At 46.9% G+C, this 15,394-nt stretch overlaps 1 protein-coding gene across 1 annotated transcript; it reads right to left on the bottom strand.

Annotated features, from left to right (window-relative positions):
* Positions 1-3,057: 3,057 nt before the first annotated feature.
* NDUFV3 (NADH:ubiquinone oxidoreductase subunit V3) lies at positions 3,058-14,917 on the bottom strand (the record flags this gene model as incomplete). Its single annotated transcript, XM_053696302.1, has 3 exons — positions 3,058-3,269; positions 13,509-14,429; positions 14,866-14,917. Coding segments are annotated over 3 exons (1,128 nt in total), but the record flags the coding sequence as incomplete, so codon positions are not given.
* Between the last annotated feature and the right edge of the window lie 477 nt (positions 14,918-15,394).

Here is a 15,394-nt window from a genome sequence, read left to right as displayed (position 1 = left end):
TTTGAGACCATGGGTGGAAGATAAATCTGGACAAGAGTTCCCTGGTCCCCAATACCAAGGTTTGTTTTCTGGGAACAATCAGATTCAATTTCCATGAAAATCTTCCTGACGAATCTAAGACGTTCCAAACGTCTCTCGTTTTTTTTTTCTCTCTCTTCAATCTGCACGCCCTTCAGTGCAATGCATGGAGGTAGTTGGACTCCCCAACCTGCGCTGCAAAGTCTCCAGGAAAAAAAAACTCCTCTAGAAAGAGACTGAGCTGAGTCGCAGGGTACTGCTTGTGCAACATCTTGGGACGGGACTGAGGAACAGAGTCCTGAGAGGTAGAAGGCTCTGAGGGGTTACATTTTCCAGCCATATTAGTTCATTTAGTCTTTTTTAGATTTGGATTGCAGCATAGATGTCAAACATGTGGAACATAATTGTGCAGGGGAATAACATGGGCATCTTCACAAAATAAACATTTATGATACAACCCCCCACCCAAGTCCATCCCTTCCTCCATAATAGGATGCTCTTTACAGTAAATCCTAAGCAAGTGCGTGTCTCCTTACAAGTAAAAAACACATACAGAGTCCTAAAAAAAAGGAACCCCTGCCCTGACATGCCTCAGTCCCAAATGCATATAAGATCCCAGTAAAAGCGGATCAAGTACTGAAGCCACAAACACCTTGCATGAACACTGCCCAAATATATGTATCCCAATAAATGAAAATAACAAACGTCACCAAGGCCCTTTAAGGAGGACATAGGGTGTGACAACCCGATAGTGCCTTCTGTCTTGACCCTGTGAAGGAATAAAGGCACTTACCTGTGGAGCCATTGCTGTGGAGCAGACACAGCACTTTCAGGTGTGACAGCTTCATCCAACTTCTGACAGGGACCTGAAGTAGAAAGGAAAGCAGAGTTGCCAGGAGGGGTGTTAGCACAGAGAAGATCCCTGCAACATCCAGCAGCTAACAGCTACCAATACTCTGACTAAGAGTTTTACATGGACACAGCATTAACCCCAGTCCTATCGTGCAGGGAAGCTACCCATTAAAGGACTCAAATCCAATTTATTTCAGAGCACCATCATCGCCTTACTCCAAGTTACAGAGGCAAAGAATGACTGGGGGAGTAGGGGTAGTGGGAGGGATACTTAAGCTTTTGCTGGGTTGTCTTTGCCTCCTCTTGGTGGCCAGGTGTCGAATTCTGAACATTAATGAATGGAATCGTGGACTCTCCATGCCATTGGAAAGAAATATGACGTACATCTGATGTGCGTGCAGTGTCAAGTAAAGCGAGTCTGTGATGTGCGTCTGCGTTACGTGTGCAGAGTGTCACGTGATGTGCGTCTGCGTTACGTGTGCAGAGTGTCACGTGACGTGCGTCTGTGTTACGTGTGCAGAGTGTCACGCGATGTGCGCCTGCGTTACGTGTGCAGAGTGTCACGTGATGTGCGCCTGTGTTACGTGTGCAGAGTGTCACGCGATGTGCGTCTGCGTTACGTGTGCAGAGTGTCACGCGATGTACGTCTGCGTTACGTGTGCAGAGTGTCACGTGATGTGCGTCACGTGTGCAGAGTGTCACGCGATGTGCGTCTGCGTTACGTGTGCAGTGTCACGTGACGCGCGTCTGTGTTACATGTGCAGAGTGTCACGTGACGCGCGTCTGTGTTACATGTGCAGAGTGTCACGTGACGCGCGTCTGTGTTACATGTGCAGAGTGTCACGCGATGTGCGTCTGCGTTACGTGTGCGGTGTCACGTGACGCGCGTCTGTGTTACATGTGCAGAGTGTCACGTGACTCGCGTCTGTGTTACATGTGCAGAGTGTCACGCAATGTGCGCCTGCGTTACGTGTGCAGAGTGTCACGTGATGTGCGCCTGTGTTACGTGTGCAGAGTGTCACGCGATGTGCGTCTGCGTTACGTGTGCAGAGTGTCACGCGATGTGCGTCTGCGTTACGTGTGCAGAGTGTCACGCGATGTGCGTCTGCGTTACGTGTGCAGTGTCACGTGATGTGCGTCTGCGTTACGTGTGCAGTGTCACGTGATGTGCGTCTGCGTTACGTGTGCAGTGTCACGTGATGTGCGTCTGCGTTACGTGTGCAGAGTGTCACGTGATGTGCGTCTGCGTTACGTGTGCAGAGTGTCACGTGATGTGCGTCTGCGTTACGTGTGCAGAGTGTCACGTGATGTGCGTCTGCGTTACGTGTGCAGAGTGTCACGTGATGTGCGTCTGCGTTACGTGTGCAGAGTGTCACGTGATGTGCGTCTGCGTTACGTGTGCAGAGTGTCACGTGATGTGCGTCTGCGTTACGTGTGCAGAGTGTCACGTGATGTGCGTCTGCGTTACGTGTGCAGTGTAACGTGATGTGCGTCTGCGTTGTGTGTAGTGTCACGTGCGTTTATGCTGTGTTTACAGCATGTCATATAAGTTGTTCGTCTGTGCAGTGTTATGTAGTCACATGATGTATAGGTCCGTTGTATTTCATGTGATGTGTATCTACTGTATGCAGTGTGGCATGTGATGTGCGTCTGCATTGCGTGTGCAGAGTGTCACGTGATGTGCGTCGCGTGTGCAGTGTCACGTGATGTGCGTCTGCGTTACGTGTGCAGAGTGTCACGTGTGCAGAGTGTCACGTGATGTGCGTCTGCGTTACGTGTGCAGGGTGTCACGTGATGTGCGTCTGCGTTATGTGTGCAGGGTGTCACGTGATGTGCGTCTGCGTTATGTGTGTAGAGTGTCACGTGCGTTTATGCTGTGTGTACAGCATGTCATATGTGATGTGCGTCTATGCAGCGTTATGTAGTCACATGATGTATAGGTCCGTTGTATTTCATGTGATGTGTATCTACTGTATGCAGTGTGGCACGTGATGGGTGGGGATGTGCAGTACTCCACGTGGCGTTTGTCTGGGCTGTGTGCGCAGTGCGTCACATGATGTATAGGCACTCTGTATTTAATGTGATGTCACGTGATGTGTTTCTATGCTGGTTGTCACGTGATGTGTGGGGGTGCGCAGCATGTCGTGATGTGTAAGTTCATGTGATAAAGCAGAACCACACAGGAGGTGCACGCAGAATATACTAACAGTTTATTGGACATTACAGACTGATTATTGCACAAGCTCAGTGACGCGGTGACGGTCTCCCTGAGGACGGCTGTTGGAGTCTCACATGAGAAAGTTCCACATCAAAATCCACAAAGGTGTAGGGTGTGTAGGTGTAGTGCTGCAGGTTCTTGTACGTAGAGTTGTCAAGCGCTTCACCGCCCGTGGCAGCTGCTGGGAACAGAGATAAAGTGAGCGATATATGAACAGGAGACAGAGACAGAACATGCACAGCTGAGATAAATAAGCTACTGTCCGAAACATCTCCATGGCCAGAAACTCACCGCCTGGGTCAGGGGTCACCCTAATCTGCCAGTACCCATTGTACCTTGCTATAAAGTGCACAGCACTGGGGTGGATGGGAGACACTGAACTCATCTCACCATATGTTAATAGATCCAACTAGGGCTGCAACAACTAATGGGTAAGTTTGATGATAAAAATAGTTGTCAACAAACCTCATTATCAGTTAGGTGGTCAGCGATTAGTTGGTCAGTTGCACAGCATCAGCGGCTTTAATCTGATGATCTACTGCAACTAAGATTGTGCAAAAAAAATGGAATTTATTTTTTTAATCTTTTTTCTATCCGATTAATCGGACAATAATCATCCGATAATAAATAAAAATGTTTGCACAACACCATGTGCTGGAGTTCATCGGATTGAAGCAGCTGGTGCTGTGCAATTAACCAACTAATCGCTGACCACCTGATTGATAATGAGATTCTTTGACAATTCTTTTTATGATCAATCTTACCGATTAGTTGTTGCAGCCCTAGATCCAACGCAGAGCAAACTGCTGCTCACTCACACGGGGACATATGGTGGAGCACAAGAGCGGTAAATAAGCGCCACATCTTGTAGCTCCAGGTGCAGCAGCGGTAACGTCACATCTCATGCTGACTATAGTTGTACCCTGAACCTTACACATCACTAGCGCACGAGTGGGCATGGGCCTTAATATGCAGATGGGCTGGATAACTATTTCATTAGTAAACTCATTACAACTTCCCCCAGCCGCACAGCAGCACGTCTATGTACACAGCATGTGACTAGGGCGTAAGTGCCCTCACACATGGGTAATACCCTCCCAACCAGCAGACGTTACACGCGCTAGCAGCTGCCCCAGCTCAGCGCTAACCTCAATCCATTGTACGATATGAAGAAAATGATTGTTTAGTTAGTACCTTTACCCCCCCCCCCCACATCCGCCTTTACTAACTTGTCCTGAACATTGGGTCCCCTTTTATAGGCTGCCATTGGGAAGTCATGGAATGCATTATTCATAGGAGGCCATGTCTGTAATATATGCCAGTGTTTTCCTAACACTATTAGGTTTTATAGGTAGACCAAGGGCAGGATGTTTCCCCCTTAGCATGAGCCCAGCTGCTTTGTAGATCACCTTCATGAGAGACTCTTGGCTGAGCCCTCTATCCCTTTGTCTCTCATAACCGTCACCTGCATATTAGACCCCTGTCCCTGCAGAACCTGTTGGTGCCCTACAAATAACTAATAATAATCCATATACAGGAAATAAAATATTCAATTAGGGATTTCCTTACATGTGGATCAAGGTATATAATCGATATCATAAAATGTCAGTGTCCTTTTTTTCTACATTGGCCAAACGACAGGAGAGGTCCGTGAGAGAATTTCAGAACATAAATCAAACAGATGTAAAAATCTTGAAGCCCCAGTCTCATCACATTTTATATAAGCTGCACATGGCATAAGACAACTCTGTTTTCAGATAACAGAACAAGTCCAAACCCCTAGAAGAGGGGGGGCAACAGAGAGGTTCTGTTAAATAGAAGGGAGATATATTGGATCAATAAACTTGATACCATGACACCCAGAGGCTGCAATCATGAATGTAATTGGGCAGCTTTCTGGTAATTATATTTTCCTTGCACTAAGTCTTATGTAGAGGTTTCAAAATCTGAAAAAATAAGCACAGATTAAGTATCAAATCAGGTTGTGCTTTCATGAAAAACTATTTCTGACATAAAAGGATTTTTTTTAAAAACGTTATAATAAATAAAAGTTTTTTGATAAAGGAGTTTTTTATTTAAATACACAAATGTAGATAACCACTAGAGGGGGCACTTGCATAATTTTGAGAATGAATAAGAAAAGGAGCTGAATACGGTTTCCTCTTAAGTTTTCTAAGATGATTAGATTGTGACCACTAGGGGGCAGCGTTTGCTTTTTGGCGCCTTATTTAAACACTGTATTGGTACTGATAAGTCAGGCATGAATAAGGGCTACGTGTGTGCCTGAAAAGTTGCTTTATTGTGGGACCCTGTATGAAACTAAGGTCTTTTAAAGTTTGATTAGCTGGAGACTTCCTTTACTGATGTACCTACGGGGAGGGTAAGCCTTCTCCGGAGACTTCCTTTACTGATGTACCTACGGGGAGGGTAAGCCTTCTCCGGAGACTTCCTTTACTGATGTACCTACGGGGAGGGTAAGCCTTCTCCGGAGACTTCCTTTACTGATGTACCTACGGGGAGGGTAAGCCTTCTCCGGAGACTTCCTTTACTGATGTACCTACGGGGAGGGTAAGCCTTCTCCGGAGACTTCCTTTACTGATGTACCTACGGGGAGGGTAAGCCTTCTCCGGAGACTTCCTTTACTGATGTACCTACGGGGAGGGTAAGCCTTCTCCGGAGACTTCCTTTACTGATGTACCTACGGGGAGGGTAAGCCTTCTCCGGAGACTTCCTTTACTGATGTACCTACGGGGAGGGTAAGCCTTCTCCGGAGACTTCCTTTACTGATGTACCTACGGGGAGGGTAAGCCTTCTCCGGAGACTTCCTTTACTGATGTACCTACGGGGAGGGTAAGCCTTCTCCGGAGACTTCCTTTACTGATGTACCTACGGGGAGGGTAAGCCTTCTCCGGAGACTTCCTTTACTGATGTACCTACGGGGAGGGTAAGCCTTCTCCGGAGACTTCCTTTACTGATGTACCTACGGGGAGGGTAAGCCTTCTCCGGAGACTTCCTTTACTGATGTACCTACGGGGAGGGTAAGCCTTCTCCGGAGACTTCCTTTACTGATGTACCTACGGGGAGGGTAAGCCTTCTCCGGAGACTTCCTTTACTGATGTACCTACGGGGAGGGTAAGCCTTCTCCGGAGACTTCCTTTACTGATGTACCTACGGGGAGGGTAAGCCTTCTCCGGAGACTTCCTTTACTGATGTACCTACGGGGAGGGTAAGCCTTCTCCGGAGACTTCCTTTACTGATGTACCTACGGGGAGGGTAAGCCTTCTCCGGAGACTTCCTTTACTGATGTACCTACGGGGAGGGTAAGCCTTCTCCGGAGACTTCCTTTACTGATGTACCTACGGGGAGGGTAAGCCTTCTCCGGAGACTTCCTTTACTGATGTACCTACGGGGAGGGTAAGCCTTCTCCGGAGACTTCCTTTACTGATGTACCTACGGGGAGGGTAAGCCTTCTCCGGAGACTTCCTTTACTGATGTACCTACGGGGAGGGTAAGCCTTCTCCGGAGACTTCCTTTACTGATGTACCTACGGGGAGGGTAAGCCTTCTCCGGAGACTTCCTTTACTGATGTACCTACAGGGAGATTAAGCCTTCTCCGGAGACTTCCTTTACTGATGTACCTACAGGGAGGGTAAGCCTTCTCCTGAGACTTCCTTTACTGATGTACCTACGGGGAGGGTAAGCCTTCTTCGGAGACTTCCTTTACTGATGTACCTACGAGGAGGGTAAGCCTTCTCCGGAGACTGTGGTTGAGTGTGCTGTATCTACAAGTTACAATAAAGCACCAGCTCAACTGCAATGTGTTGATAACTGGAGGATACATAATATATTGCATTGCAAATTAGTTATAGAGAAAAAAGGACATTGTGTTAAGCTTTTAAAAGGTCTCTAGAATAAATGAGTTTCCTGTGCTCTTGGTCTAACATCACATAATAAGGTAAACATGCAGTAATACAAATGGTGCACTGTTTACAGGAGTCACAGCACAGCTTTACAGGGAAAGGCTAATGGGGAGGGATAAAAATGAAATTTATGCTTACCTAATAAATGTATTTCTTTCTTGACACGGTGAGTCCACGGATCATCTATAATTGCTATTGGGAATATCACTACTGACCAGCAGGAGGAGGCAAAGAGCACCACAGCAAAGCTGTTAAATATAACCTCCGTTCCCTCCAACCCCAGTCATTCGACCGAAGTAAAAGGAGAAAAAGGAAGTAACAAGGTGCAGAGGTGCCTTAGGTTTATAATAGGAAAAAAACATGTCTAAATAAACAGGGCAGGCCGTGGACTCACCATGTCAAGAAATAAATAAATCAGGTAAGCATAAATTTCGTTTTCTTTCTAATGACACACTGAGTCCACAGATCATCTGTAATTACTATTAGGAATCAATACCCAAGCTAGAGGACACAGATGATAAGGGAGGGACAAGACAGGGAACCTAAACAGAAGGCACCACTGCTTGAAGAACATTTCTACCAAAAGAAGCCTCAGCCGAGGCAAAAGTATCACATTTATAGAATTTAGAAAAAGTGTAGAGAGAGGACCAAGTTGCAGCCTTGCAAATCTGTTCCACAGAAGCTTCATTTTTGAATGCCCAGGAAGAGGAAACAGCCCTCGTGGAATGAGCCGTAACATCTCAGGAGGCTGCTGTCCAGCAGTTTCATAGGCAAACCCAATAATACTCTTCAGCCACAAAGAAAGAGAAGTAGCCGTAGCTTTCTGCCCCTTACGTTTCCCAGAGAAAACTACAAACAGAGCAGAAGACTGGCGAAAATCCTTAGTCGCCCGTAGATAGAATTTCAACGCACGCACCACGTCTAGGTTGTGCAGCAGACGTTCCTTATGAGAAGATGGGTTAGGACACAAAGAAGGAATAACAATCTACTGATTAATTTTCCTATCCGAAACCACTTTAGGGAGAACCCCTAACTTAGTACGCAAAACTACCTTATCCGAATGAAAATTAAGGTAAGGAGATTCAAACTGCAACGCCGAGAACTCTACGAGCAGAAGAAATAGCAACAAGAAACAAAACTTCCAAGATAACTTAATATCTAAGGAATGCATAGGCTCAAACGGAGCTTGCTGAAGAACTTAACAAGGTTAAGATCCAGGTTTGAACACAGGCCTGATTCTGACCAAAACCTGACAGAACGATTGCACGTCTGGTACATCCGCCAGACGTTTATGTAACAAAATAGACAAGGCAGATATTTGACCCTTCAAGGTACTTGCCGATAAACCCTTCTCCAAACCCTCTTGGAGAAAGGACAGAAGTCTAGGAATCTGAACTCTACTCCAAGAGTAGCCTCTGGATTCACAGCAATACAGATATTTATGCCATATCTTGTAGTAAATCTTCCTGGTAACAGGCTTATAAGCCTGAATCATGGTCTCAATGACCGACTCAGAAAATCCCTGCTTAGATAAGATTAAGCGTTCAACCTCCAAGCAGTCAGCTTCAGAGAAACGAGATTTGGATGAAGGAAGGGCCCTTAAAGTAGAAGGTCCTTCCTCAGAGGGAGTCTCCAAGGTGGGAGAGATGACATCTCCACTAGGTCTGCATACCAGATCCTGCGAGGCCACGCCGGTGCAATGAGGATTACCGACACCCTCCTGTTTGATTTGAAAAATGACCCGAGGAAGGAGAGCGAACGGAGGAAATAGGTATGCTAGACTGAAATTTCAAGGGACCGCCAGAGCATCTATAAGTACAGCCTGAGGATCCCTCAACCTTGACCCGTACCTTGGGAGCTTGGCATTCTGACGAGATGCCATGAGATCCAGCTCCGGCTGTCCCCATTTGAGAATCAAGCTGGAAAACACCTCCGGATGGAGTTCCCACTCCCCCGGGTGAAAAGTCTGTCTGCTCAGAAAATCTGCTTCCCAATTGTCCACTCCTGGAATGTGGATCACAGATAAACCGCAGTTTTGGGTCTCTGCCCACCGAATAATCTTGGCTACCTCTGTCATGGCCAAGGAACTCTGAGTTCCTCCCTGATGGTTGATGTAAGCCACTGAAGTTATGTTGTCCGACTGGAACCTGATAAACCGGACTGACGCTAATTAAGGCCAGGCCAGAAGAGCATTGAAAATTGCCCTCAGCTCTAGAATGTTTATGGGGAGAACAGACTCCTCCAGAGTCCGTGTCCCCTGAGCCTTTAGAGAGCCCCAGACAGCTCCCCAACCCAGCAGGCTGGCGTCCGTTGTCACAATCACCAAGGAGGGTCTGCGGAATCAGGTTCCCTGGGAAAGATGATCCGGAGACAGCCACCAAGGAAGAGAATCTATTGTCGCCTGATCCAGAAGAATTTGCGGAGACAGGTCCGCATAATCCCCATTCCATTGCCTGAGCATGCATAACTGCAGAGGCCTTAGGTGGAAACGGGCAAACAGAATAATGTCCAAACTGATCACCTCCATGCATTGAGCCACTGATGGCCGAGGAGAGGACTGAAGGATCAGACAAGAGTCGAATATCTTTGATTTTCTAACCTCTGTCAGAAATATTTTCATCAATAGGGAATCTATTATGGTTCCCAGGAACACTACCTTTGTAGCTGGAATTAGGGAACACTTTCCCAAATTCACCTTCCATCCGTGAGAACGCAGAAAAGATAACAATGTCTCTGTGTGGGAGTTCGCTTGTTGAAAGGATGGCGCCTGAACCAAAATGTCATCCAGATAAGGTGCCACTGCAATGCTCCGTAACCAGAGCACTGCCAACAGGGATCCCAAAACCTTTGAAAAAATTCTGGGAGCTGTGGCAAGGCCGAAAGGAAGAGCCACAAACTGGAAGCGTTTCTCTAGAAAAGTGAACCTCAGAAACTTGTGATGATCCTTGTGGATAGGAACATGAAAGTATGCATCCTTTAAATCTACAGTTGTCATGAATTGACCCTCTTGAACCAAGGGAAGAATAGAACGAATAGTTTCCATCTTGAAGGACGGTACTCTGAGGAACTTGTTTATAGACTCTTGAGATCTAAAATTGGTCTGAAAGTTCCCTCTTTTTTGGGAACCACGAACAGATTGGAGTAAAATCCCAGACCCTGTTCCTGCATTGGAACAGGAACTATCACTCCCAGAGCGGAAAGGTCTCGAACACAGTGTAAGAACGCATCTCTTTATCTGGTCTACAGATAATCTTGAGAGCAGAAACCTGCCCCTGGGAGGAAAGGTCTTGAACTCCAGTTTGTATCCTTGGGACACAATGTCCACCGCCCAGGGATCTGGAACATCCCGAACCCAGGCCTGAACAAAGAAGAAGAGTCTGCCCCCCACAAGATCCAGCCCTGGATCAGGGGCAGACCCTTCATGCTGACTTTGAGTCATTAACGGGCTTCATAGATTGCTTCCCCTTGTTCCAGGACTGGTTGGTCCTTCAGGAAGGTTTGGATTGATCTTGCTTGGCAGAGGAAGGATTACCTTTGAAGTTTAGAAAGGAACGAAAATTACTCAGACGTCCCTTCTGTCTATTCCTCTTATCCTGAGGGAGGAAATGACCCTTTCCCCCCGTAATGTCAGAAATAATTTTAGCCAAGCCCAGCCCAAACAAGGTCTTACCCTTGTAGGGAATAGCCAAAAGCTTAGACGAAACATCCGCAGGATTTCAACCATAAGGCTCTGCGGGCCAGAACGGCAAAACCAGAAATCTTTGCTCCCAGCTTGATAACCTGTAGGCAAGCATGCGTAATAAAAGAATTGGCCAACTTAAGGGCCTTGATCTCTTCAAGGGGAGTGTCTGCCTGAATAGAGTCAGACAACACATCAAACCAGTATGCCGCCGCACTAGTGACAGTAGCAATACACACCGCAGGTTGCCATTGTACACCCTGGTGAACATACATCTTTTTGAGCAACCCCTCCAACTTCTTATCCATAGGATCCTTAAAGGAACAACTATCCTCTATGGGAATAGTGGTTCTCTTAGCCAAAGTGGAAATTGCCCCTTCCATCTTGGGAACCGTCTTCCAAGACTCATTGATAGAGTCAGCAATTGGGAACATCTTCTTAAAACTAGGGGATGGAGAAAAAGGGATACCAGGTCTCTCCCATTCACCTAGCAATAATCTCTGTAGCCCGATCTAGTACAGGGAAAACCTCCACCATGGAAGGTACATCAAAATACTTGTTTAGCTTGCTAGACTACTTAGGATTGACTACGACAGTAGTGTTGGAGTCGTCCAAGGTAGCCAAAACCTCCTTAAGTAACAAACAGAGGTGTTCCAGCTTAAATCTGAATGATACCACTTCAGCATCAGAAGAAGGAATTACACTTTCCAAGTCTGAGATTTCCCCCTCAGATGCTACCGAAATATCCTACTCCTCAGAATTCTGGGAAGGAACCTTCGGAATAGCTACTAATGTGTCAGAAACCTTACTCACTGAATCCATAGATTTCCTCTTGCGCTTTCCCTGCAGCATGGGAAAAGCAGACAGCGCATCAGATACCGCAGAAGACATGAGGGTAGCGATGTCTTGCAACGTAACTCCAGGCGGAGTTTGAGAGGAGGCGCAGGGCACTGCATGTGTAGACAATAAAATTTGGAACACTTGAGGAAAAAGCTGCGACATATCTTGAACATTGTCAGGAGACCCCTGAACAGCATCCGCCTTAGACAATGTTGGCTCAGAATCAAAAAGTCTGTCCCTGTAATTCAAAGTTCTCTCAATACATGAGTAACAGAAAGGGATTGGCGGTTCCATGTTAGCATCAAAACACAAAGTACAAGTAACATTTTCCAGGGCCTCCTGGTCCATCTTTACCCAGAATTGAACAAATTAGAAATAAAAATACTTATATTTTAATCTGAATTTAACAAAAAAAAAAATGTTACTGTCCCTTTAAATATAAAACGAAACTGCTTTATTTTTAATGCAAAAACATGAAAAAGTTGTTCTCAAACACCCCGGAAAGCCTCTACACCTCAGCTTAGCCTTTGCTGAGGTGCCTACCTGCCCTTCTGGATACCGGAGATAATAGTGTTAGATGAATTCCTGACTCAATCCAGAGCGCTGCACCCAATGTCCGGCGACCTTAGTACACAAACTGCAATCCGCAACCAAATGTCTCCCCTCCGGAACACAGGAAGAGAAGAGAAAGGGCGCGCAACAAAAATCTTGCCGCCTCAGCTCGCCCCACACATTGTGGGCGTAACAAAACTAACCTCCCGGCTGGCATGATTATTCACTGAAGTAAAACCGCCGGGAGCAAGTAAAACACACACCACCTCTTAGACCGGAACATACTAACTGAGCCTATGTCTCCTCGTCCCCAGTGCCAGCAAACACTGCCTTACATTAGCCCCTTAACTCAATAGGGGCAATGTATCTGGTGTCCCATCCAAATTAAGTATTAAAATGCCATCTTTTTCCTTATACTGCTCAGAAAATAAAAATAGCACTTACCTCAATGAAATCTGCCAGGCAGCAGGGCAGCTCACTAGGTTTGAGAGGCAACCTCCCTCACATGGACCTGTGGAAAAAAGACAAAGACTGAGTAATCTTACTCAGGCTTTCAATGTTAGGGCAGCATTAACTACTTGGGAGGCGCAGTGAGGATTGTACCCCACAAGTTCCCATTGCATAAAAGCCACCACTGCTCTACTGAAGAGACTGACATGGACTACGGCTACACCCCAGGAGAAAGCAGAACAAACTTGCACTGCTGAAAAATAATAAAATACTTCTTCTAGACACCTAAACTTTACCACCTCCTTGCTCTTAACGTAGACAAAGAGAATGACTGGGGTTGGAGGGAAGGGAGGTGATATATAACAGCTTTGCTGTGGTGCTCTTTTCCTCCTCCTGCTGGTCAGGAGTGATATTCCAGATAGTAATTATAGATGATCCGTTGACTCACTGTGTCATTAGAAAAAATGTAATCCCTGAAAGTCAATCATCAATGCACTACTACTCCGCAGCTCTGACTGTTCTCTTCAAACAGAGCTTTGTTCTGGCTGCACTGTGTTAAAAAAAAAAAACTTACACAGTGCAGCCACAGCACAGCACTACTTGAAGAGAACAGCCGGATGTAGCGCAGCTCTGCAAAACAAAAGCGCTAACAGTTCCTGCATGTGTCCCAGACATGCTGCATTTTCTGCAATGACATCTCAGATTGCAGCATGTTCTGCCATGGGTTCTATTTGTAGATCAGTCAAGACCATGCTAACTTTTCAGCTTGTAGGATCCTGCTGGAACCCACTAACTTCCTATTCTGTAGGGCCAGGCAGTCCACAATTCCCTCAGCTTGAAGGACCAGACAGAACTTTTTTTTATCTTTCTAGCCCTTTAAGGGACCAGAAACCAGCTCAAGCAACAGATGATAGCATCAAGTCAAGAGATATGACAGAGAGGAAGATAAAGTTACTAGTGTCAGAGGAAGCAAGCTCACGTGATTCATCAGGTTCAGCTTCTTTACTTGGTGAGTTCTCTTCCAAAATTTCAGACTGAGACGTAGGAACAGAACCTGACACTGCTTCTGCCAGTGGAGAGTGATGTCCTGGCTCTTCTGTATGAAGTTCTATTGGAGCAGAACTATGGGTATCTGGAGCACATACTTCAACTTGCCCACAATGAAGATCTTGGTCACTATGCCCAGAGATCACATGTGATGTCACAACGGAAAGGGGCTGTGACGTCTCACATTCTGCCGTTCCCTTGCCATAAGGCTGGGATGTCCCATTTTCCTTTGTCCCTTCACCATGTGGCTGTGATGTCTCACGTCCCATTGTCCCCTCATCATGTGGCTGTGATGTCTCACGTCCCACTGTCCCCTCATGTGGCTGTGATGTCTCACGTCCCACTGTCCCCTCATCATGTGGCTGTGATGTCTCACGTCCCACTGTCCCCTCATCATGTGGCTGTAAATGATCATGTGATTCTGCAGACTTCTCAGCACTGGACAGTCCCTGTAAGGATGCGGTAGGTTTCCCTTTCACATTCCATGTCTCCTGATCTAAACTCAGAGGGTCACGTGCCTTTGCAGGCTGCTCGTCCTCAGAGTCAGAGCTAGAGTCTGAGCTGGAATCAGAGCTGGAGGAGGGGTCTTCTGCCTGTTGTGGCCCTGTGCTAGTCCTCTCCTCTTCTTGCTGTGCTTCTCTGCTGCTTGACTGTACCTCCCTCTCAGACCACTCTTCCCCACTTATAGAGACCTCACACCCCACACCATTCTGTGGCTGAACTGTGTTTGGTGACTGGGAGAGGCCAGTTGCATCACGTGTCTCACCTGCCACAGATTCACGAATATTAGCAGAATTCTTCACCGGGAAAGAAACCAAAGTCTTGCCAATGCCAGTGTGACCGGTGTCTGTGGCTAGAAGAAATCCAGAGAGCCAATTAATCCGAGGTAAATGTAGCCCCGCCCACATTCAAGCCACACTTAATGCAAGCCACACCCAATGCAAGCCACACCCAATGCAAGCCACACCCAATGCAAGCCTCACCCAATGCAAGCCTCACCCAATGCAAGCCTCACCCAATGCAAGCCTCACCCAATGCAAGCCTCACCCAATGCAAGCCTCACCCAATGCAAGCCTCACCCAATGCAAGCCTCACCAAGCCCAACCAAGCCCAGATATGTCTGTTAAACGTGTACATCAATACCCTCCAATACCCCACCTAGTCCCTCCCACATTCTGTTGACTCTGTCTCATATACCGTACCTAACCTGCTACTGTCAGTCTCCCCAACCCCTGCCCTGGCCACACTCTACACATGACACCCCAACAACTAAATCCTCAGTAACTCACCTCTACTCTTGGCTTGGATTAGCTGAAATGTCACCACCCGAGAACGCAACACCTGAAATGATGAGAAATTATGTTATGTCCACTCCTTACACTGACACTATACAATGACCCCCCCCCCCCCGAGACACAGTAACTACCCCGCAGACCGTACAATGACCCCCCCAAGACACAGTAACTCCCCTGCAGACCGTATAATGACCCCCCCCCGAGACACAGTAACTCCCCCGTAGACCGTCAGTGTGTGTGACAGTAAGAGTGTGTGTGACAGTAAGAGTGAGTGTGACAGTGTTGGTGAGTGTGTCAGTGTGTGACAGTAAGTGTGTGACAGTATTAGTGAGTGGGACAGTAAGTATGTGAGTGTTAGGGACAGTGTTAGTGGGACAGTGTGTGACATTAAGCGTGTGACACAGTAAGAGTGAGTGTGACACAGTAAGAGTGAGTCAGTGTAGGCGAGTGTGACAGTAGGTGTGTGACAGTGTTAGTGAGTGGTACAGTAAGGGTGTGACAGTGTTAGTAAGTGGGACAGTAA

The sequence above is a fragment of the Bombina bombina genome, unplaced genomic scaffold (genome assembly GCF_027579735.1).
Source record: "Bombina bombina isolate aBomBom1 unplaced genomic scaffold, aBomBom1.pri scaffold_1073, whole genome shotgun sequence".
Taxonomy (NCBI): domain Eukaryota; kingdom Metazoa; phylum Chordata; class Amphibia; order Anura; family Bombinatoridae; genus Bombina; species Bombina bombina.
The sequence above is the reverse complement of the archived record's forward strand: the minus strand, read 5'-3'. Positions and strand labels throughout refer to the sequence as shown.